This window comes from Ursus arctos, unplaced genomic scaffold (assembly GCF_023065955.2).
Source record: "Ursus arctos isolate Adak ecotype North America unplaced genomic scaffold, UrsArc2.0 scaffold_32, whole genome shotgun sequence".
Taxonomy (NCBI): domain Eukaryota; kingdom Metazoa; phylum Chordata; class Mammalia; order Carnivora; family Ursidae; genus Ursus; species Ursus arctos.
This window is the reverse complement of record NW_026623008.1, coordinates 10850629-10872671: the sequence shown is the minus strand read 5'-3', so window position 1 is coordinate 10872671 and position 22043 is coordinate 10850629. Positions and strand designations below refer to the sequence as shown.

The window sequence follows — 22043 nt, the reverse complement described above, 5'->3', positions numbered from 1 at the left end:
CAGGCATGGGTGTCCTCTAACCAGCAGTGTGACCGCCTCCGAGTTTTTGTAAAAGCGGAGCGGTGGTGCCTTCTGGCTAGGGGTTGGCGGCGCGAACTAGGGGTGCACTCGGGTGGGAGGGGTGACTCGGGGTAGTCCTGGGGGCGGGGCAGCGACGCAGGATACGCCCTGGGGGCGGTGCGGTGGCGCGGGGGTGTGTCTGGGGGCGGGGCGCGGAGGCTGAGCCTCTGGGGCGGAGGAGGTGCTGTGGCGGGGCCTGGGGGCGGGACCCGGGGGCCGAGGGGCGATGCGGGGGCGGGGCTCAACGAGGTGGCTCGTCCTGAGGCGGGTCCTGGGTGGCGGGCGGGGCACGGCGGCCGAGGCCAGGAAGTGGACCTCGGCTCCCCGGGTCCCCTACGTCTGGCCGCCATGGACGAGGCCGACCGGCAGCTCCTGCGCCGGTGCCGGGTGCGGCTGGTCACCGAGCTGCAGGTGGCCTCGCTCTGGGACGTTCTGCTCACCCGCCAGCTCTTCACGCCCGCCATGATCGAGGACATTCAGGTGCGCCCAATGTCCCGCGCCGCGCGCAGAGTTCACGTCCTAGCTGGGGTCAGCGAGGCCGCGCGGAGAGGGTTGCGGAAGCCACAGCATGACTTAAAGGCCGAGCTCCAGCTCTCCCCTCCCGGTCTGTGCCCCCAGTACCCGTCCCCTTTGGGGAACCATCGTGTGGGAGCCCCCTTTTCCACTAGAGCCCACTGGATGGTCCAGCGGAACCGTGCGATCCCAAACACCTCCTCCAGGGTTGGCTAGAGCGATTCCACGCTCTGTACCACCAGCATGCACTGTTGGCTGCTACAGCCCAGTGTTTCTGCCCGGGAAGGAAGCCTGTGTTCTTCCTTCTAGCGTGGAGGTTCAGGGCACCCAGCTGGAGGGAGTGGGTCACACTGCTTGGCTCTGTGTCCCCGGCTAAGTCACTCATCGTCTTTGACCCTTAGTTTCCTGGACTGTGAACTGGGGACAACAGTAGTAGTGTGAGAACCAAATGAGCTAATGGATGTGGAACTGTAAGGTCAGGCACAGAGTCGGGGGCCTAGCTGGCTGTGTCCTCTGCCCCCTTGTCCAGCTCCTCCTGTGCTAAGTTTATGTTTCCTAAGGGGTTTTGGAGATGAGGGGCCTGATGCAGGTAATGGAGAAAATAAACATATGAGGTTCTCTTCAAAAGCAGTTTCATGTCTTACTTGACTCTCACCACAGGCCTGTGAGGTAAGGAGGGGTCCAGGAGGTTATTTCCTACCAGGAGGTGTGTGTGGCTTTCTGGAGGCCTCTGGCCACTGCCCTGGGGGCTGCTTGCAGACCGAGTGTCTGTTTTCTCCATCATGCAGGAGCTTGGCCTGACCTAGTAAGGTAGTCTTTAATAGGATAAGGATCATAATGAAAAATTACCAGTGAATAATAATATTAAAAGAAGTCTCATGAGCATCTGCTCTGTGACCTGTATGGAGGAGTGGAAATGGTTTGAGGCCATATCCTTGCCTTCAGATACAAATTAAAATGCCCACAGAGGCCCAATGGGTGGGCACTGAGGTGGGCAGCCCCCCAGCTCCAGCACATATGGTCATTCCAGAATGCTGGCTCTGTGTGGCCAGATTTTTAAAGAGAAGCTGAAAGTCCTGATTTTGATGTTAAATTCCCTGATTTTAGATGTTAGCAACAAATTCAGAGTTTTAAAAGAATGTCACATGAACGACAAGGCTGCCATTTTGCCTTGCCTGGTTTGGCTGAGCCATATGGATCTGGGTCCTCATCCTGGCTTTGTTACATATTAGCAAGTTGCAATGCCTTTCTGCGACTCAGTTTCCCTCATCTGTAAAGTGGGGATAATTGTAATTTAACCCCTTAAGGTTGTTGAGGGGGACTAGATGAAATGATGCATTTAACACAGTGTCTGTCTTACTGTGAGTTTTCCATAAATGTTGAGAGAAAGGCCTGTAGCTAGCTGTTTTATTAGTGAGGATTATCTTTTCAGTGACATTATAGGTCTGTTCTGGTCAGTATAGTAGCCATTAGCCACATGTGGCTATTTAAGTGTAAATCTGAAGTAATTAATATTAAACAAAATAGAAAATTCGGTTCCTCAGTTGTAGGACCCCAGTGCCCAATAGCCATGTTGGTTAACGCCTGCCATCTTGGTCAGCGCAGGTGAAGAATATTTCCATCATCATAGAATGTTCCCTTGGACAGTGCTGCTGTAGGATATTTGAGGCTGTAGGATATTTGAGGATCCGTGTGGATCCTGAGGAACTTGGCCAGAGCTGGGTCTCAAGGAATGAGCAGCTAAGCAGTTTCTTCCTTCTTTTCCCTGTGTCAGTGACCAGTCCCACCATCCTGACACCCGTTAACCTCAACCATTCCTGCACTTTACAGTCCACCTGATGAGTGCCCAAATCCTGTGCATTCTCCTTAATTTTTCTGGTCTGTCCACTCACTTCCCCATTCCTGCTGCGCCATCTTTGCGACCACCTGACCTGGCTGTGGCTCACTCCCTTCTGTTGTCCACCCTGCCCCTAGGATGATTTTTCTTTTTTCTTTTTTTTTTTTTTTAAAGATTTTATTTATTCGACAGAGATAGAGACAGCCAGCGAGAGAGGGAACACAAGCAGGGGTAGTGGGAGACGAAGAAGCAGGCTCATAGCGGAGGAGCCTGATGTGGGATTCGATCCCGGAACGCCGGCATCACGCCCTGAGCCGAAGGCAGGCGCTTAACCGCTGTGCCACGCAGGCGCCCCTAGGATGATTTTTCTAAAAGGCAGATCCGACTCTGTCACTTTTTAAAACTCCTCAGTGGCTCCTCACAGCTTTCTTGGCATGACCACACAAAGGCCTCATCCCTCACTGACTGTTTCCCATTTCAGCTTACATTTCTCATTTCTCTGAATTCACTATTCACTTGCTAATGTTCCCTGGGGTCTCAGTAAAGACATCCCCTGCTGGATGCCTCCCTGGCTTCCCAAGGCTGAGTTGGATTCCCCTGGACCCTCCAAGGCCCATGTGCTCTCCCACCTGACACTTCTCTCTTTGGTGTGTCACTGTTGATTTGTCTGTTTGCAACCCCCACTAGATGTCTGCTTCTTGAGGACTGATAATGTTCACTGCTGTATTTTCAGCACTTCGCACAGTGCTGGGTTCATGAGAGATGCCTCCAAAATAATGAATAGAAAAGCAAAGGCTGGCAGGTGGCACACACTCAGTGTAACTGCAGGCTCAAGTTTTGCCCATGTGACCGATTGTGTAGATTTATGCTAGATGGGACATAGCGGGGACAAAGTGAGAGTCACAGGACGTTGTGTGGATAATAGTGCCATGTCTTTCTTTCCAAACAGCATGCAGGCTCAGGGTCTCGGAGCGATCAGGCCAGGCAGCTGGTCATAGATCTAGAGACCCGAGGGAGTCAGGCCCTCCCTTTGTTCATCTCCTGCTTAGAGGACACAGACCAGGATAAGCTGGCTTCATTGCTGAGAATGAGTCGGCAAGCAGAAAAGCAGAATCCAGAGGCTGTCAGACCCCTGAACCTCATGCCTGTGGTGCTTGGACCAACGGGCCTCACACCAGAGGATCTCAGAGAGAAGCACGGTCCATCAAAGCCGACTCCAGGAAAACTCGCTCCAGTGGTGCTGGGGCCTGAGCAGCTCTGGCCAGACAAGCTCAGGCCAGAGGTTCTCAGATCAGAGGTGTCCAGGCCAGTGGACAGTGGTTCTGGACGATTCAGTGATGTCTGTGAGTACCAAGAGAGTGGTTGGTGGGTAGTTGGACCTATGAGGTTAATGACCTTGGATATCCAGATCTCTCCCCAGGTGTGGGAAGTTCTCAGCCATTATTTTTCTAAACATGCCTGCTGCCCCTTTCTCCCTCTCTTCCTTATTCTGGGACCCCAATAATGCAATAGATGTTTCTTTTCAAGATAACCCACAGTTCATGTAGGCTTTCTTCATCTTCTTTGTTCTTTTCTCTTTGTTCTTTGCTGGTAATTTCAAATGACTTGTCTTCTACTTCGCAGATTCTTTCTTCTGTGTGCTCGAGTCTGATGTTGATGCTGTCTGTTGCATTTTTAATTTCATTCATGGCATCCTTCTGCTCCCGAATTTCTGTTTGGTTCTTTTTATGATTTCTATCTCTTTTGTTCAGGTGTTGTTTTCCTGATGTTGTTGAATTGGCTTTGTGTATACTCTTGTAGCTTACTGAGCTTTCTTGAGATAGCAGCTTTGAATTCTTTATCAGGCACATTACAGGTTTCTATTTCTTGGAGGTCAGTTTCTGGAAAATTATTGTGCTCCTTTGGCAGGGTCCTATTTCCTTGATTTCTCATGTTTCTTGAAGTCATGTGTTGGCTTCGTATTTGAAGGAGTCAGCTCCTCCAGTCCTTGCTGACTGGCTTCTTCGGTGCATCCAGTCTTGGATTATTTTGCACCAGCGGTGTTCTGGAACTTCTCTCCTCGATTCCCGGACTTCCATAAAGGCAGTCTCATTTGTGGATGATTGTCAAAATTGGTGTTCATTTGTCAGGGAAGGGGGTAGAAAACTCTTACTGTGCCACTTTGATGATGTCCCTTTCTCACTTTGTGGATCAATACTACGAATTTGGGGAATGAAAGAATTCTTCAGTTGTGGATAATAGTTATATTTTTGGGGTGCAGTGGGATTTTGGAAATAAGCAATAGTTTCAGATTTAAGGCTGTGAACTATGGGATTCTTCAGGCAGGTAAAACCACTTCCAATTAAAAAATGGGATAGGAATGCTTTTCCGGCATGGCTTTAACACTCTTGAGAGAATAGTTCCCAGCAAGGGGTCCCGGCTCTCTGTGAGCAATGAATGGTACCACTGTGGGATCATGAGAATAGGCCCCAGTGCAACTCACCTTGCATTGCAACTCCAAGATAGCCACCAAGTTCTCTTTGTTTAAGAAGAAAAAAAGTCCTACTACCTTATAGGCTGGTGGTCAGTGGACTTCTTGCTAATCGAAATGAAAACTCACTTGACCCTGAAGGAAAAATGATCACCTTTACTCATTTATTCATTCTGCAAATATTTGCAGAGGACTTTCTGAGTGCCGGGCTCCACGGATTCTACGTACAGGAAGCGTCTGCTCTCCTAGAGCTTCCCTTATGCCTTTCTGTTTTAGAATTTCATTATGAATGGAATCATGCCACGTACACTCTCCTGGCTTCTTTTCCTTGGCATAATGTTTTGTGTTATCCCCAGCATTGTACATGTCGGTACCTCGTTCCTTTTCAGGCTGTGGAGTGTTCCCTTATGCGGCTTTTTTCATAAATTGTTTATCCATCAACTTGTTGATGAACATTTGGGTTGTTTCTAGTTCCAGGCATTAAGAATAAGGCTTCAGGGGCACCTGGCTGCCTCAGTCAGTTAAGCGTCTGCCTTCAGCTCAGGTCATGATCCCAGGGTCCTGGGATCGAGTCCCGCGTCAGGCTCTCTGCTAAGCAGGGAGCAGAGATAATTTCAAATACTGCCTCCCTCTCCTGCCTACCACTCTGCCTACTTGTGATCTCTCTCTCTCTCTGTCAAATAAATAAAATCTTAAAAAAAAAAGAAAAAAAGAATAAGGCTTCAGTGGGCCGCCTGGGTGGCTCAGTTGGTTAAGCATCTGACTTTGGCTCAGGTCATGATCTTGAGGTCCTGGGATCAAGCCCTGCATCAGGCTCTGCACTTGGTGGGGAGTCTATTCCTCCCACTCCCTGTGCCACTGTTCCTCTTCCCCACTTGTGTGCACACATGCTCTGTCTCTCAAATAAATAAATAAAATCTTTAAGGTAAAAAAAGAAGAATAAGGCTTCAGTGATCATCTGCGGCCAGGTTTTTTTGTGCTCACTGCACTCATTTCTCTTGGGTCTATACCTGGGAATGGAATTGCTGGTCAGAGGGTAGGTGTGTGTTTAACCTCACTGGAGACCTCTGAGCAGTTCTGCAAGGTGGCTGTCCCCCTAGTCTCTCCCTGGTGTTTCCCAAATTCTTGATCTTCTGTATTCAAAGACCCTTGTCCCACCCCTATTGGGCCAGGCATTCACATTTTCTCTCTCTCTTTCTCTCTCTCTCTCCAGGTGCTCAGGAGATTTCCAAGCAAAATGTTGATTTGGTGAGTCTTCCTGTGGCTTGGGGCCAGCTGCCTTGGCTTTGGGCTCTTCTGCTCTACATGTCCCAGGTCCTTCCCTCTGCAGCTGTATCAGGAACCCAGGGAACTGAGCCCAGCTGGAGGGAGGTCCCAGGCCCCCTACAGCTCCCTGATGCTGGCGCAGCTCTTCCTGGAGCAGGCTGTCCAAGCTTCCCTGCTCTTCCCTTGTCTGTGAAGTCAGGGGTCAGACCTCACGTGAGGCGGCCATCAGAATCGGCTGTGGGACTGAGTCACTCGCTCTCGTTCACAGTGTTTGTTGTGTGATTCCTGCGTGCCGGTCCTGGGCTCTGTGCTGGGATACCTGGGAGCAGACCCCTTGTGTTTCTAGTCCTTGTGCTAGACCGTCAGCCTAGCAGAGGCTAGTGACACAAAGAAATATCTCAATCTCAATCTAAATCGTGTTAAGTACTGTGACAAAAAGAACAGGCTGCTGTGAGGGGGTTCCAAGGGACACGGGGAGCCTGGCTGGGAAGTGGTGTCAGTGCTCTGAGGGCGGGTCTAGGCACCAGTCTCTCTGCTGACAGAGCCACCCACACGGTTCTCCCAGGCTCCCCTGGGTGGGACAATCTGTCAGGTCCTTTTGGGGCGAATGCCTCTGGGTGTCAGATTTCTAAGCTGAGGGCGGCCGTGGGAACTGCCCTCCTCTCCCAGGTTAGCTATTCGCATGTCCCACCGCTCGTGCTCACGCCCATCTGGTTTGCGGTTTGTGTGCTTTTGCCCCAGAATGCTGGGTGTAGACGCTGCCGCTCCATCAGAGAGAGGGCAGACCCCCTTTTCGGTCCCAACTCTCCAGACTGCCAACCGCACGCAGGAAAACCAGGGCCTCGGCTTCTCTCTGGAGGGGTGCAGTGAGACCCCGGTTGACACTGGCCCCTGTGCTTGGGCAGGCGTACGCCCTGAACACAGACCCCTGCGGCCACTGCCTCATCATCAACAACGTGAACTTCTGCCTCGAGTCGAGGCTCACGACCCGCGCCGGCTCCAATATCGACTGTGAGAAGCTGCGTCGGCGCTTCCGCTTGCTGCATTTCACGGTGGAGGTGAAGTGCGACCTGACGGCCAAGGTAGGGTCACTGTCTGCGGAGAGGGGTGGGGAGGGGTGGGGCAGGGTCCTGCCACCCACCTGACAGCGAGTGACTCCCCTAGACGAGCCCTGAGGACCGGAGCACCAGCAGAGGCAGCGTGGCTCGGGGGGGCGGGGGGATCCCAGGTCAGGCCTCAAACTCCAGGTGACCTGGTTCAAGACGGGCCCTCCCGTGTGTCTCCTGAGCTTTCCTGAGTTTCCTCGTCTAGACAGCAGGAAGGGAACTCACCTCCTCGGGTCACTGTGAGCAGTGAATGGGCTGTGCCCAAGCGCAGCATCTTGTCCCCAGGAACAGTGCCTCTTGTGACTGTCAGGCCGGTCATTACTGCAGGGTTGGCCGCGGGGGCAGGGAAGGGGCTCTGCCCAGGCGGGCCCAGCGTGGGGACCCGATCCGTCAGTGCTCCTGCTCATCTGCCACCTTCTCTCGTAGCAAATGCTCCAGGCTTTGGTGGAGCTGGCGCGGCGCGACCACGGTGCCCTGGACTGCTGCGTGGTGGTCGTCCTCTCTCACGGCTGTCAGGTAGAGGTGCCGGCTCCTTGGGCAGCTGCCCCGAGGGGCTGAGCTGAGAGGCCATGACAGAGCCTGGTCCCTTCCGGTGTCCTGGCCTTGTGGGAAGAGCCGTGGGGCCCTGTCTGTCCCCTGTTGTCTTCCTGGGAGCCATCTGGTTCTCTGAGGACTCGGATGCTCCTCCTGGGTGGGGCTGTGTGCCTGGGAGAAGCCATCTTGGGAGAGTCAGGGAGGAGATTCTGCTCACAGAGCTCCTATCCCGGATTTTGTGCAGAGCCGGGCACAGCACACAGCAGCTCCCAGCTCTTGCTTCCATTCCCACTGGGCATTGTCCCAGGCCCTTCGCCACTGGCTGGGCGTCAGGACACTGGGACCCACTCTGGGCTTGGACACTAATGGGCTGGGTCATTGTGGCCCAGCCCCGCCCACTACCGGGGCCTCAGGTCCCTCATCTTTTCATGTAAGGGTTGGACCAATCAGAAGCTCCAAGTAGAGGCCTGTAGTCCCCCTGGGGGGTTGCCCAGTGTTTTCAAAATTGGCAACTTTCTCACAGAAATCAGGATTTCCAGCTTCTCTTGAAGAACCACAATGGTCTGGCCACATCCTCACAGAGCAAAACTCTGGCCTGTAGCTGGGCAGGGACTGCCCCCTTTTCATTCATGGTGTGACCTGTGGACCAGCAGCATGGGCCTTACCAGGAACTCGTGAGAAATTCAGACTCTCAGGCCTTGCCCCAGACCTCTTCATGGAGAGCCTGCACTTTGACTGGGTCCCCATACACAGAAAGTTTGAGAAGAACTGGTCTAGAGCAGTGGTTCTCAAAGCTTAGCTGCATTAGAGGCTCCCGAAAGACCATATTGCTGGTCCCCACCACCAGGGTTTCTGAGTTAGGTCCGGGGGGAGCCCAGGAATCAGCATGCCTTACAGGTTCCCAGGTGATGCTGATGCACTGGTCCAGGGACCATACTTTGAGAACCATCAATCTAGAAGAAGCTGGCCAGCACTTTCCAGTTAGGCTGTCTTAGGCACGTGAGTCTGAGACCTTGGAATAGAGACTGCCTAAATCAGCCTTGTGCCCCTGGCTGGGACCTTCTAAATGCTTGGCCCCACAAAGCCTCTGAACAGTGTGTTGGATTCCTACCCCAGCTTCTTGGTTTTGTAAACAGGATTCTTGGTCTTCTAGGCCAGCCACCGCCAGTTCCCAGGGGCTGTTTATGGCACGGATGGATGTCCTGTGTCTGTCGAGAAAATTGTGAACATCTTCAATGGAGCCGGCTGCCCCAGCTTGGGAGGGAAGCCCAAGCTCTTCTTCATCCAGGCCTGTGGTGGGGGTAAGCAGGTCCTCAGTCTCCCAGCCGATGACTAGTGGGAGGAGCCCCCCTGCCTCCTTCTCTCTCCAGCCTCTCTTGATGCCCAAGGGGTCTGTTGGGGTAGTCAGAGGGTCCCAAACGTGGCCCCTTTGTCCGAACAGCAGCACCTGCCTGTCTTGAGTAGGCCTCCGCTTTGTCCAGCCTGTAGAGGTTAGAGCCTTCCAGCTCACGGTGCAGTAGCCTCAGGGGCTCGTTCGGCTCTGGCAGCTTCAACTCCAGAGACTTGGCAATCACAAAGCAGAGGAGAGGGAAAAAAAAAACCCTTTTTCATTTTCCTTATCATTCCCCCGACCTCCCTCAACTTGACCCTCTTTCTACTGTCCCAGAGAAAGGGAGGCCAGAGCTAAAGTATTTGAATTCCCATGGGTCCAGGGACTGGAGATTTCAGTAATATTACGTGTATGTGTATATATATCCGTATATGTATATACGGATATATATATATTTTTTTAAGAGAGAGCACGAGCAGGGGGTGGGAAGGGACAGAGGGAGAGGGAGAGAGAATCCCAAGCAGGCTCCAAGCTCAGTGTAGAGCCTGACGCAGGGCTAATTTCCAGGACCCTGAGATCATAACCTGTAGTGTATTCTTTTTTTTTTTTAAGATTTATTTATTTATTTTAGAGAGAGAGCGCGCATGTGCGCGCGCACGTGAGGGGGAGGGGCGTGGGGAGGGAGACAAGCAGACTTCCCGCTGACCAGGGAGCCCGATATGGGGCTTGATCCCAGGACCCTGAGATCATGACCTGAGCTGAAACCAAGAGTTGGACGCTTAGCCAGCCGAGCCCCCCGGGTGCCCCAGTAGCATATTCTGAATGTGTTCATCTGTCCCATACTGTTCCACGTTGGGGGGGGGGGGTAACGTGAGGGGGTGCGGGTCGTCTAGGAGAGCAGGCTGTGGTCACATGACATCTGGTAAGTGTTATTGAGTATCTGCTGTATACCCCCAGCTGTGTGTTAGGTGCTGGGGATACGGGATAGACAGGGTCTCTGCCCCCTGGAATTTATAATTTGACTGGAACTGTATCGGGTCGCTGTCGTGACCCATGCCCACAAGTTGGCCACGAGTGACTGGGAACACCAGGTTCAACCTTGGTAGCCACTTCCTTCCTGCACAAACATGGGCCAGTTAATCTCTAGAAGTCTTGGCCGGTGGGGCTAACAGCAGATCCTACCTCCTAGCGTCACTGCGGAATATCTAGGACGGACGCAGCGCACGGTGCCGGGTTCGTGTCCGTAGCTGCAGACCTGGACTCTCCCCGTCCCCCTGACCCCAGAGGACCCCGTGTCGCATGGGAGCCCCCTGTGCCCGGCACAGTTACCCCAGAGTTATGGGAAGAGGAAGGTGGAAAGGCTGCTGCTCTTGGGGTTGTAGAAATCTCCAGATCATCGTTTTTCTTGTGATCCCGAGTGTGTAGTCCGGTGATGTTCTTACTCGGAAGCAAATGGTTTTTCTTTCTTGTGTGAAGAGAGTGAAAGATGAAGCGGGCAAGGGAGCCGTGGACGAAGGCCGAGCTGGGACGCCAGCTTTCTGGGAAAGTCACAGTTCGTGGTCTTGCAGCTCAGTGCCTCCTCACAGTCCATTCCCAGCAGCACGGAGGGTCTTCGCAGGGTCACTCTCTGGACCCGTCAGCGGGCCCACAAGGTCTCCTGCAGCCTCTGTTCTTCCCTCACAACACTTTCTCCTTGTATTAAGATGGCCTCCCCGGCGGGTCAGCTCTCCCAGGGCAGGGCTAGGCCCGTCTGCCCTACAGCCGGGTCCCCCCAGCCTCGCACAAAGCTCACAGGATGGTTGTATCTTCTGTGGATGCTAATTATTTGATTTTGAAATAGAACCATATAAAAATTATTGTAAGCAAAATTTTAAATAATATAGATTCCCTCCACTAAAAACAAAAAAAAGAAACCCCAAAATCAAAAAAACCCATCTTGATGGGAACAGCAAGATTTCAGAGCTGGAACGCAGTGATTAGGATGCTGCCTATGGAACTGTGGTCCCTGCTCTGCCCCAGGTGGCTGTTGACCTTGTGTGTAACGCTGTGGCCACAAGGGGGCAGTAGGGCGGCTGAAAACAGAGATGTGACCTGCCCGCAGTCTGGGTCCGTCACCCGCCTGGTGTCCTCTTGTTTACAGGCATCCGAACATCTGCCCTGGATTTTGGTGACTCTTGGGTTGCTTTTGCAAAATTCACTGTTGTTGCAATTTCCACCAGTTTGAAAATGCTTTGACAAGTTACCCGTTCTGTAAGAGGTGGCTCACGCCCCAGGGCACAAACACGCGCTTCAGGGTTGGTAGGGCTGGTGTGGCCTGTCCCTGAGTCAGTAGCGTGATACAGCGTGACCCAGCCCGGTGCACTTGGCCGGAGCCAAGCGGCCTCTGTGAGGCCGAGCTGTTCGTTGTGGGGCAGCCCGTCTTCAGACTTCTAGAGCTCCTGCTGAGAAGGCCGGAGGAGGCACGACGTGCTGCGTGGTTGTGGATTTTCTGTGCTGCGGGGACAGCTCCTCCCCCCGCTGTGTGTTTATTCTTCTGGGGAAGTTAGTCTGCCTTACAGGGGGTTTTGAATTCGAGAATGTCCTTAAGAACACAGCTGTGTGTAAGGTATGTAACCTATGGGCGAGGATTTCACCTCAGATTTGTCGAGTGAGGAGGACACGTGAATGGAGATGAAGTTCACATCCCCCGTCTGACTCTCTCTCTCTCTCTCTCTCTCTCTCTCTCATTCCCCAGTCAGATCGCACTGTGTCTTCTCCACTTTCCCTAGGCGGTCCCTCTGTCCCCCTCTGTCTCAGGCCATTCCTACGGCTTTTCCCACCGCAGTGCCCCCGACCCTGGCCACCCACGTCTCAGATTCCGGTCCCTGTTCCGCTTCAAGTCATTCCCGGACACCCAGGGCAGATTCCGGGATCTCGGCCAAGAAAATAACCAGAAGCAGGGACCTGAGGAAGCAGTGGAACAGTCCAGCTCTCACAGGTCTCAGAAGTCCCCTTTGCAGGCTCGGGGGTCTCCATGGAAGAGGCAGCAGAGCTGAGAGGCAACACGCGTAGGGCAGAACCCTGGCCCCTGAAGGTCAGCTGTGAGAACAAAGACAAACTGCCAAGTTTCTGAGTCAGATGTAGCGGGGGGGCAATAGATGTTGGGGCTATCGAATGGGGGTGCCAGAACCATCCTTGTCCTGTCTCTGCCCCCCTGCAGATGGGACCCTGGCTTCCCTGGGTGAACTGTGACCTCCTTCCCTCCTTGCTCTTTCCCACCACAGATCCAGCCACACAAACCTGCCTGCTCTCTTGCCCAGGGCCTGCCTGCCCTGCTGCTTCCCCCACCAGGACTGTTCCCTCTCTCATTGGAGCCTGTGTCACGGTCACCTGCCCCAGAAACCATTCCCTAAGGAACCCTCTGGCCCACTCTGCCCTCTGTCTGCTTTTACCGAAGCTCTTTGTAGCTGCTTTCTCTCGAGGGCCCATTGCACCCCGCAGTGAGCTGTGCTTCTTTGGGGCTCGTGCCAGGAGACCTTCTGCCGTGTCACCACCCTGATGGCTCTGTGCTGGAGCTATGTGTGGCCGGAGTCCTGCCTTGACCCCACTCTGGTTTCCAGGTCTGCCACAGCTTTGAGGGGAGTTCAGATTCTGAAACAGAAAAGACAGAAAATGTGAGTGCAGAAATCCTCCAGGATCTTGCAAGCCTGACACAGTGGGCTCATTTCTGCTTCTTACCTGTGGATGGTGGCCCGTGGGCACAGTCTGCTTTTTCTCATCCTGCGTTAGCCCGTGAGCATTTCTTCACATCACCACGGTCCTCATCACCGCTAGCTTAAATGGCTTTATAATGTTCCGTTTTAGTGATCTGTACTCACCAACTCATTTCCCTAGTGTCGGCCGTTGAGGTGATATCCAATTCTTGGCTCCTGTGACCACAAATGTCTCTACATACAGAGTGTTGACATCGCTTGAATTATTTCCTGGGGAAAGTACAGGGTCAGAAGGTGTAAACATCTCCACAGCTCCCATGACCTATGGTTTGCTGCCTTCTTTGATGCCCTACAAGGATCTGAGATAGCTTAGGGAGTACGAGGAATATAGTAGAACGAAGTAACGAGGGAGGAAGGGGAGGCGCAAGGACAGGAGAAGAGTACATTTGGGGTCTAGAAATGCACGTCGTGAGGTCCTGCTGCTTGCTGGAGGTCTCCTGTGCATTTGGCCTCGTGCTTTCAGCAGCCGAGGCAAGACCAGATAAGACAGAATTGCTCACAAGATCCACCTTGCTGGTCTTCGTAAGACAGCAGCCAAGAATGGCAATTTTTCTTCCCTTGGTTTTCTGAAAGGGAGGGGATGCTGCTACAGTGGATAGTTTCCTCCACTGTATCCCTACCCACTCCCCGCCCCCCAGAGAAGGAGAGAGGCGAGTTCTCTATCATTTTTGAAAATCTAAGTCTCCGTGTAAAGTAAGGGCCTGGGTTTTTCCATTTGGGCGTTTAGCTCCCCGGAAAGCAGGCCCCCATCTTGTTATTTTGCGTCTTTGGTGCCTGTACCCCAGGGGTACTCCCTGTGTGTGTGTGTGTGTGTGTGTGCGTGCCGTCTGTGTCATAAACCATGATGGTAAAGAAGGCTTTGTAATAACCTGTGGAAAGTCCCCATGATGTTGTGATAAGGGAGTAAAGCATCATTAGTTGAACCTGCAAGTGACCAGGTAAGAACAAACGTATAAAGGTCCAGAGGGGGGACGCAGCCTACTGTCGGCCACGGTTGTCCTTGGACGCTGCCCCCGTGGCCAGACTTTGTGTTGATTAGAATCATTGTGGCGAGGGGCGCCTGGGTGGCGCAGTCGTTAAGCGTCTGCCTTCGGCTCAGGGCGTGATCCCAGCGTTCTGGGATCGAGCCCCACATCAGGCTCTTCTGCTATGAGCCTGCTTCTTCCTCTCCCACTCCCCCTGCTTGTGTTCCCTCTCTCGCTGGCTGTCTCTATCTCTGTTGAATAAATAAATAAATCTTAAAAAAAAAAAATCATTGCGGTGAGACTTAACGTGTGTTAAGGAAGAGGCCGTGAGTATGGCTAACAAAAGCAACCAGCTACAAAACGGTCCACGTGCGTAATATTGGTCGGTAAACTCCTGAGACCAAAAAGAGTTCATGATCATTAAAAAACCAGAAAGAAAAAAAAAATCCAGCCTTCTGAGGTATATTGAGCTGACGTGTAAACGTCCTCTGTTCACCCCTACCTCCAGTCTTGTTCTCAGGGGGGCGGCCTCCGTGAACAATTGGTCTTTTTTTTTTTTTAATTAAAAAAAATTGTTATCATAAAACAAACAGAAAATTTACCACCTGAACCATTTTTAAGTGCTTGGCTCAGTGGCGTTAGGCACATTCCCACTGGTGTGCAGCCGTGTCCCCTGTCTGCCTCCTGAACTCTTCGCATCCCACAAAACTGAAACCCTGTCCCCATGAAACCCTGACTCCCCGTTCTGCACTGCCCCCCATCCCAGTAACCACTGCTACATTCTCTGCCTCTGTGAATCTGACTATGGTAGGCGCCTCTTGAAAGTAGAAGCAGGTGGCATATGTTTTTCTGTGACTGGCTTGTCTCACTGAGTGTCATGTCCTTGGGGTTCACCTGTTTTAATGTGTGTCAGAATGTCCCTCCTTTTTAAGGCCAAATAATGCCACTTGTTTTTTAATGACATGAAGTTGATCATTTTAACCATTTTAAAGTGTACAGTTCAGTGAGTACGTGAGTACACAGCCCCATGACCTAATTCTAGAACTTTCTCATTGCCCGGAACAGAAGCTTCATACCCATCAGTGCTCACTCCCCATTCCTGCCTCCTCTCAGTCCCTGGCAATGACTCACCTGCTTTCTTCTCTGTGGCTTTGCCCCTTCTGGGTCTTTCACGTACACAGAACCAGAGAGTGGCCTTTGGCATCTGGTTCTTGCGCTCGGCATGTTTCCAGCGCCCGTCCGCAGGGCACCAGGGGCCGGCGCTTCACTCCTTTTCAAGCCAGAATGAAATTCTGCTGGATCTGTGCAGCCCGTTCTGTTTATTCATTCTTCTGTTGTGGACACGGGTTGTCTCCACCATTCGCCTGTTGTGAATAATGCTGCCGTGAATGTTGCTGTGCAAGGTTTTGTTTGAACACCCGTTTTCAGTTCTTTTGGGTGTCTACCTTATAACTTGTTTTTACAGCTTTTTAAAAAAATTTCTGCACCCCACCCCCCGCAATTTTACCTAATGGATGTGTAAAGAGTAAAGGTTCAGGAGCTCCTGGGTGGCTCAGTTGGTTAAGCGTCCAACTCCTGATTTCAGCTCAGGTCCTGATCTCAGGGTCGTGGGATTGAGCCCTGTGTAGGGCTCTGAGCTCAGCGGGGAGTCTGCTTGAGATTCTCTCTCTCTTCCTCTCCCTCTGCCTTTCCCCTGTTTGCACACACATGCTTTCTCTTTCTCTCTCTCTCTCAAATAAATAAATCTTAAAAAAAAAAAAAAAAAGCTAGGAAAAGCTTCGGTGTCTGTTTCTTGCTGATGTTTGCTCAGCCCTGGAACCCTGGCTCCAGAGGGAATCAGGCAGACTCAGGCTGGGGCAGGTTGGATGTCGCCGGGAAGCAAGGAGCAGGAGCTTTGGTCTGTGTGTGTCAGTGATGAGTGTCTTTCTTTGGTTCCTACAGAGCAGAAAGACCATGGATTTCAGGTGGCCTCTGCTTCCCCCGAAGACAGGACCCCTGACAGTGACCCCGAGTCCGACGCTGTCCCGTTCCAGGAAGGCCCAGGCCCCTTTGACCAGCCGGACGCCGTGTCTAGTTTGCCCACACCCAGTGACATCTTTGTGTCCTACTCCACCTTCCCAGGTGAACGCATCAGGAGAGCTCCTCCTCCCAGCTGGCGGGGTCCCCCGGTATGCCCTAGAAGCAGCAAAGATGTGGGTGTGAGTCTTGGCTCTGCCTCTTGCCATCTGTAGGACCCTGAGCAAATGACTTCTCCTCTCTGAGCCTCAGCTTGGGGCGAGCAGGCGAGGCGCTTAGGATGCAGAATTTAAGATGCCTCCCTTGCCTCACCCTTGTCTTGGTCCTGCCTCGGTCTTCTCATCTTTAAAATGGGAATAGCAGTCGCACTTCACGGGGTGCCCTGGGGATTCGCGAGGTGGCTAGTACGTGACAGAGCACGGTCCCTGGCATGTAGCAGGTGTGATGAGTGTTAGTTCCCTTCCTTCCTTAGCCCTTGGGTGAGTCCCGTGACTTCTCGGAGCCTTGTTCTCCTTGCTGGGAAAGCAGGAATCACAACCAAAGGCCCAAGCTGGTGGTGAGGGTGAAGTAAGGTCCTGACGGGGACAGAGCGCAGCGATGGGGGCCGCTACTGCTGGCCGTGTGAATGGGCCCAAGCCCAGAGGCGGCTACGGCCTGCCTGTGGGGTGGTTAGCGGCTTTCCACTAAAGCTCAGCCTCTCTGCTTCTGAAGGCTTTGTTTCCTGGAGGGATACCAAGAGCGGCTCCTGGTACGTGGAGACCTTGGACGGTGTTTTTGAGCAGTGGGCTGACTCTGAGGACCTGCAGACCCTCCTGCTCAGGGTGAGTGCGGCCTTCCTCTGGGAAGGAGAGGGAAGGCTGCCGGGAGGGGCGTGCGTCATCCTTGGAGGAGGGCGGGAGGGGCGAGCAGGGCCCGGGGCCCACACCAGAGGTTTCTTCCGCACCTTGGCTTGCCGTGAGAGTCGGTGCTTTTGCTTCTTTTAATTGCGAGGTGTTACGGTTACAGTGACATTGGCCCGTTATTCAAAGGGCTGCCTTCCCTGGCTCCTCTGGGGTCCCAGCTGACACTGGGATCCCCACTGGCAGAGGCAGTCCTCAGTGCAGGGCAGGGTGGTGCGGTGGCTAGAGCAATGCGTGCCTGAAGGCAGGTTGTGGGGTCTGCAGCCTTCTCCCTACTGTGTAGTCTTCTATGCTTGACCCTTACGAATTCTGATTTCTTCAGTGTATGCCTTCTCTGGGGGTGGGGCCAATGAGAGAGCAGGAAGGATGGCCTGATAGGTCCCCAGCCTCTCTCCGTGGAATCCCGCTCAGAGCAGCCACTTCCTCCACGGGTCTCAGAGCACATCTGGGCCTGTCCCGCTTGCTCAGGTGTTTTGAGTCACAAGAAGGGTCTAGAAGGGCTGGGTCCATGCCTTCCTCCTGGGGGGGGCTCTGGCTTTGTGCTTTGCGGAGCAGAGCCGAGAAGAAAGGTAAGGTAAGTTCAGGACTCGAGGGGGCCCCATGTGCCGTGGCTCTGGGCAGGTGACCTCAGAGGCATCCGGGGGCCGTTGAGGGTCGGGCTGGGAGTCCATCAGGGCCAAGCAGTGCACTCGGCTCCTGGGCCTGATCTCTTCTCTCAACTCTTCTTTAAGCGAACCTCTCAATCTCATTTGAACTTTGTGAATTTTTGAAGTTTGAAATTTTGAATTTTGAGTTTTCTGAACTTATAATGGAGATACTTTTCTTTAAACACTCTCCCTCCCAACTCAAGGAGGCTGCAGGTTTTTAAAATGGTTTTTAAGCTTTTATATATTTTTGTATGTACATATACATTTATTGAAGTGTAGTGGACATAGGTAGTAATGTTATGTGAGTTTCAGGCATACAACACGGTGACTTGACAATTCCGCACGTCGCGCTGTGCTCACCACGATAAGTGTAGTCGCCATCTGTCACCAGACAAAGTTACTACAGGATTATTGACTATATTCTCTATGCTGCACTTTTCATGCCCGGAAGTTTGTACCTCTTAATCCCCTTCGCCTATTTTGCCCAGCCCCCCACTGCCCTGCCCTCCAGCATTACTTACAACAGCCAAGATATGGAAGCAGCCTAAGTATCCATCGATAGAGGCATGGATAAAGAAGACGTGGTATAGTACACGCTGGAATATTACTCAGCCGTAAAAAAGAATGAGAGCTCACCATTCGTGACAACATGGAGGGAGCTAGAGGGTATTATGCAAAGTGAAATAAGTCAGACACAGAAAGACAAATATCATATGGTTTCACTTATATGTGGAATTTTTTTTTAAGATTTTATTTATTTATTTGAGAGAGAGAGAGAGCGCGCATAAGCAGGGAAGCAGCAGAGGCAGAGGGAGAAGCAGGCTTCCCGACGAGCAGAGAGCCCGATGTGGGGCTCGATCCCAGGACCCTGGGATCATGACCTGAGCCGAAGGCAGATGTCCAACTGACTGAGCCACCCAGGCGCCCCTTATATGTGGAATCTAAAAGACAAAACAGAGAGAAACAGACTCCTAGACACAGAGTAGAAGCTAGCACTGTGACAGGGCTGGGTCAGTGGCCATTCCCCCCCAGCCCCTCCCTGGACCTCTAACTTCCATCGAGAGCGCTCACAGACTTCCCCGTGTTCCTGTTTTCACAGGTCGCTAATGCCGTTTCGCAGAAAGGGATTTACAAACAGATTCCCGGTTGTTTCAATTTCCTCCGGAAAAAACTTTTTTTTAAAACGTAATGCGAGCCAGGGCCCCTCCCCCTCTCCCCCTGCTTTACCTGAGTTCACCCCAAAACCTTCCTGCTCTGGGCCCACGGCAGCCGAGGCCCGGCCTGTCCCACAGCAATGGCTGTCATTCTTTAAAGGGGTTGGTGGCCTGTCGTGGGTCTGCTCTTTCCCCACCGGTGGCAGACAGGCTCTTAGCAGCTTCCACATTGGAGACAAATGACCGTCGACTGAGGAAGAGGAGCAGAAGATTACCAAGGACACCACAGGACTCTTCCCAGCGGCCCTTTCTCCAGCCCATGGCTGCTGTCTCTAGAGGAGGGCTTCTTGACCTCAGCACTATTGACATTTGGGGCCAGGTAGTCCTTTGCTGTGGGGCCGTCCCGAGAGCTGTAGGGTGTTTAGCGGCGACCCTGGCCTTTACCCACAGATGCCAGTACTCCTCTCCCTGAGGAGTGACAACTAGAAATGTCTTCAGACACCGCCAGGTGTCCCCGGTGGGACCCCCCTTGAGAACCACTGATCTGTAGGAAATTTGGGTCATACACAAACCAGCATCTCTCTCAGATCAGCCTGTTTGGGGCTGCTGGAGTCTGCGAATCCTAAATGAAGTTTTAAAAGTTACCAATTTTTCTTATGTTCCGGTATTCTTAAAAAAAATCTTATGTGAATATGGACACTTTTTTTTTTGGTGCCTGTTTTCCCCCTCATTTTGTTCCAACTGTTTGTTTTTCCTTATAAAGGAGATTTTTGCTTTTTTATTTCTATTTTTTAAAAAAGATTTGTTTGAGAGAGCGCACATGCGGGGGGGGGGGGCGGAGGGAGAGAAAGTCCCCCAAAAGATTCCGCACGGAGCGCAGAGCCCAACTTCAGGCTCGATCCCACAACCCTGAGATCACGACCTGAGCCCAAACCAGGAGTCAGATGCTTAACTGACTGCGCCACCAGGTGCCCCAGATGTTTGCTTTTTAAAACACATTTTCCCGGGGCGCCTGGGTGGCACAGCGGTTAATCGTCTGCCTTCGGCTCAGGGCGTGATCCCGGCGTTACGGGATCGAGTCCCACATCAGGCTCTTCTGCTATGAGCCTGCTTCTTCCTCTCCCACTCCCCCTGCTTGTGTTCCCTCTCTCGCTGGCTGTCTCTATCTCTGTCGAATAAATAAATAAAAATCTTTAAAAAAAAATAAATAAAACACATTTTCCCGTCTCTTAGTTTATGTGAACCCTACCCCACCTTGGGAAGGTGACTGGGCTGGGAGCCGTGTCCTCGGGGAAGTGAAGTCGCAGGTCCGGGGGGGGCACAGGTCAGGCCCCATCCTGGAGGTCTTAAGAACTCTCCTGAGCCTGGTCAATTGGCAGCTTTCAGGGCCTTGGACGCGAGGCTCGTTTGCTAAGACTCACCAAGCTGGGATTCATGTGGTTGTCACCTCATCATCATTTTCCTCCTGTGACCTTTCCAGGTCTGAACTAGTCCCCGGGACTGCTGGTGCTTAGTTACTTGCACTCACCTGCAGGACACGTACGAGAAAATAATCAGGTCGACTCGGCAGAGCAGAGCTGAGCTTGGCAGTTTCCTGGCTTTCTCCCGCCAGGCTCTGCGCCTGATGCTCTCGTGAATCAGGGGGCCCTCCCCTGGGGAGCCCTGGTGACATTCAGGAGAATGAGACATTATCACAGCTCTTCACGGACCTGCTGGGGCCTTTGGGTCCACGGGGCACTTAGCCTACAGTTCTGTTTGGGCTTCAGGGCAGCGGGCCTGCGAACTCCTAAAAATCAGATGTCAGATGTGTGGACGGGCAGATTTTTAGATTTCGTTTGTTTCTCAGAGGGATCGAGAGGTCCGTAAGGGTTAAACCAGCAGTGCTGTTTGCAAGGCTCTGTTCTGCGTTGCTTTCAGAGGCCGGCGAGCAGTATCTGTTGAAACTTTTACTGGGCCGACTGTGTCATTCAGCGATGCTGCTGGAGCCCCACAGCACAGGTGCTCGGCTCTCGTGCGAGAGCGTGTGTCCAAGGGGGTTCACTGCAGCGATGGGAGAGAGGACGATAGGGAGCGGCTGAAAGCATCGCTCGTTTAGTCGTAATATGGAATATTACTGAGCTGTCCAAAAGCGTGACCTGGATGGAGGGACTGCTACGTAAAATGTGATACAGTTCAGTGAAAAGACCCAGTTGCAGGACAGTATGAAGAGTGAAATGCTATTTTTGGTTAGAAGATATTCTATATTAATGTACATAGAGAGATACTGGATATAGGCCCCTACATAAAGTCCGGAAGACCATCCGCCATGCTGTTAACAGCGATTATCTCTGGAAGGCGGGATTGGAGACGTCAAACGCGGGGCACTTTCCTGTTTTACTGGATACACTCCTGTATTCTTCTAATATTCTCACAAAGACTATGTATTACCTCCTCGAATAAAAATAAGCATTCAGCTGGTGGACGCATGTGTTGCTGTCGTTCCGTGAACATTTGTTGAAAGGATGAATGCCCTTGGCCACCTGTCCCCGTCACCTCCCTGCTTGGGCATTTTTCTGGCAGCTTCCTGACCTTGGCTCGGCCCTCCCCGTCTGGGTTTGTGCGGGCGGCCGCCCCCGGGCTGGGAGCACGGCGAGGCTTCAGCGGCCCCTCCGCAGCTGCTGGGGCAGCTTTCGCCAGAAGACAGCTGCCAGCTGGGTGGTGTCGGTCCCGGAGCCCGTTACTGGGCACGTGTACCGGCCCCGGCTGCTGTCCCCTGAGTGGGGGCCTCTGCCCAGCTGCCTCCCCAGGCTTGCCTTCCCCGTCAATCCCCTCTGACATCTGGCCATGCTTTCGGCTGTGGCCTGCTCTGTGGTGTCTGTGTCTGGTTTGGAATAGCTAATGCTGGGACAAAAAAGGACAGTTGCCCCCCAGCCCCTGGTTTGGGTCCCCAAGGTGCTGCCAGGACCTGCTGCTCCGTGGTGACTTACGCAGCAGCTGGGCTGGAAAGGGCTCCAGGGTTTGGCTGGGGAAACGGCCCTAAGCTCACCTTCCATCCGGCCACTCTTGCGCTGGGCTCCTTTGAAATGCTGGTGGAAGCCTCCAGTCCTGCATTCGGATTTTGCTTTGTGCAAACGGAATCCACGGCTTTCCCCCCAACTGAGCAAACACAAACCACTGTGAATTAACGGCCACACCCGTCTTGATTTTACGCTTTTCTCCAACAAACTTTTCTGGAATCTCCGGTGCCTGTGACCGCTCGATGGCAAGGAGCTGACAGCAGACAGACAGACTCGAGGCGGCCACCTGCTCATTTTGACGTTGCCCATGTGACTGTTAGTTTCCCTCCTGCGACCACATGCTCATGGCTGTGGTTTCATCCTGGATTTTAAAACAAGAGTGACAGTTTGATTCACTTGAACAGTTCTTTGCAAAATAAACTTAAAAGAATTAAATCATGTGCCAGCGTTCCCTTGCTTCGGGGCACGGTCACAAACAGCACACGCAACTCCCCCTTG

At 52.7% G+C, this 22043-nt stretch overlaps 1 protein-coding gene across 1 annotated transcript; it reads left to right on the top strand.

Annotated features, from left to right (window-relative positions):
* The first annotated feature begins 286 nt into the window (after window positions 1–286).
* Window positions 287–19762, top strand: CASP9 (caspase 9). The gene is made up of 9 exons (XM_026519785.4): window positions 287–540; window positions 3360–3753; window positions 6094–6128; window positions 7052–7228; window positions 7679–7768; window positions 8940–9087; window positions 15775–15954; window positions 16561–16670; window positions 18495–19762. The coding sequence occupies exons 1-9, from the start codon at window positions 409–411 to the stop codon at window positions 18582–18584; spliced, it is 1356 nt and encodes a 451-aa protein (XP_026375570.1). The 5' UTR covers window positions 287–408; the 3' UTR covers window positions 18585–19762.
* Window positions 19763–22043: the final 2281 nt, after the last annotated feature.

Excerpts from the sequence above, each read along its gene's own strand:
- CASP9 (XM_026519785.4), top strand. The coding sequence starts at position 409 with ATGGACGAGGCCGACCGGCAGCTCCTGCGCCGGTGCCGGGTGCGGCTG. Across the intron at positions 541-3,359 it reads CCATGATCGAGGACATTCAG|CATGCAGGCTCAGGGTCTCG; the intron begins GTGCGCCCAATG and ends CTTTCCAAACAG. Across the intron at positions 15,955-16,560 it reads GTCCTACTCCACCTTCCCAG|GCTTTGTTTCCTGGAGGGAT; the intron begins GTGAACGCATCA and ends CTGCTTCTGAAG.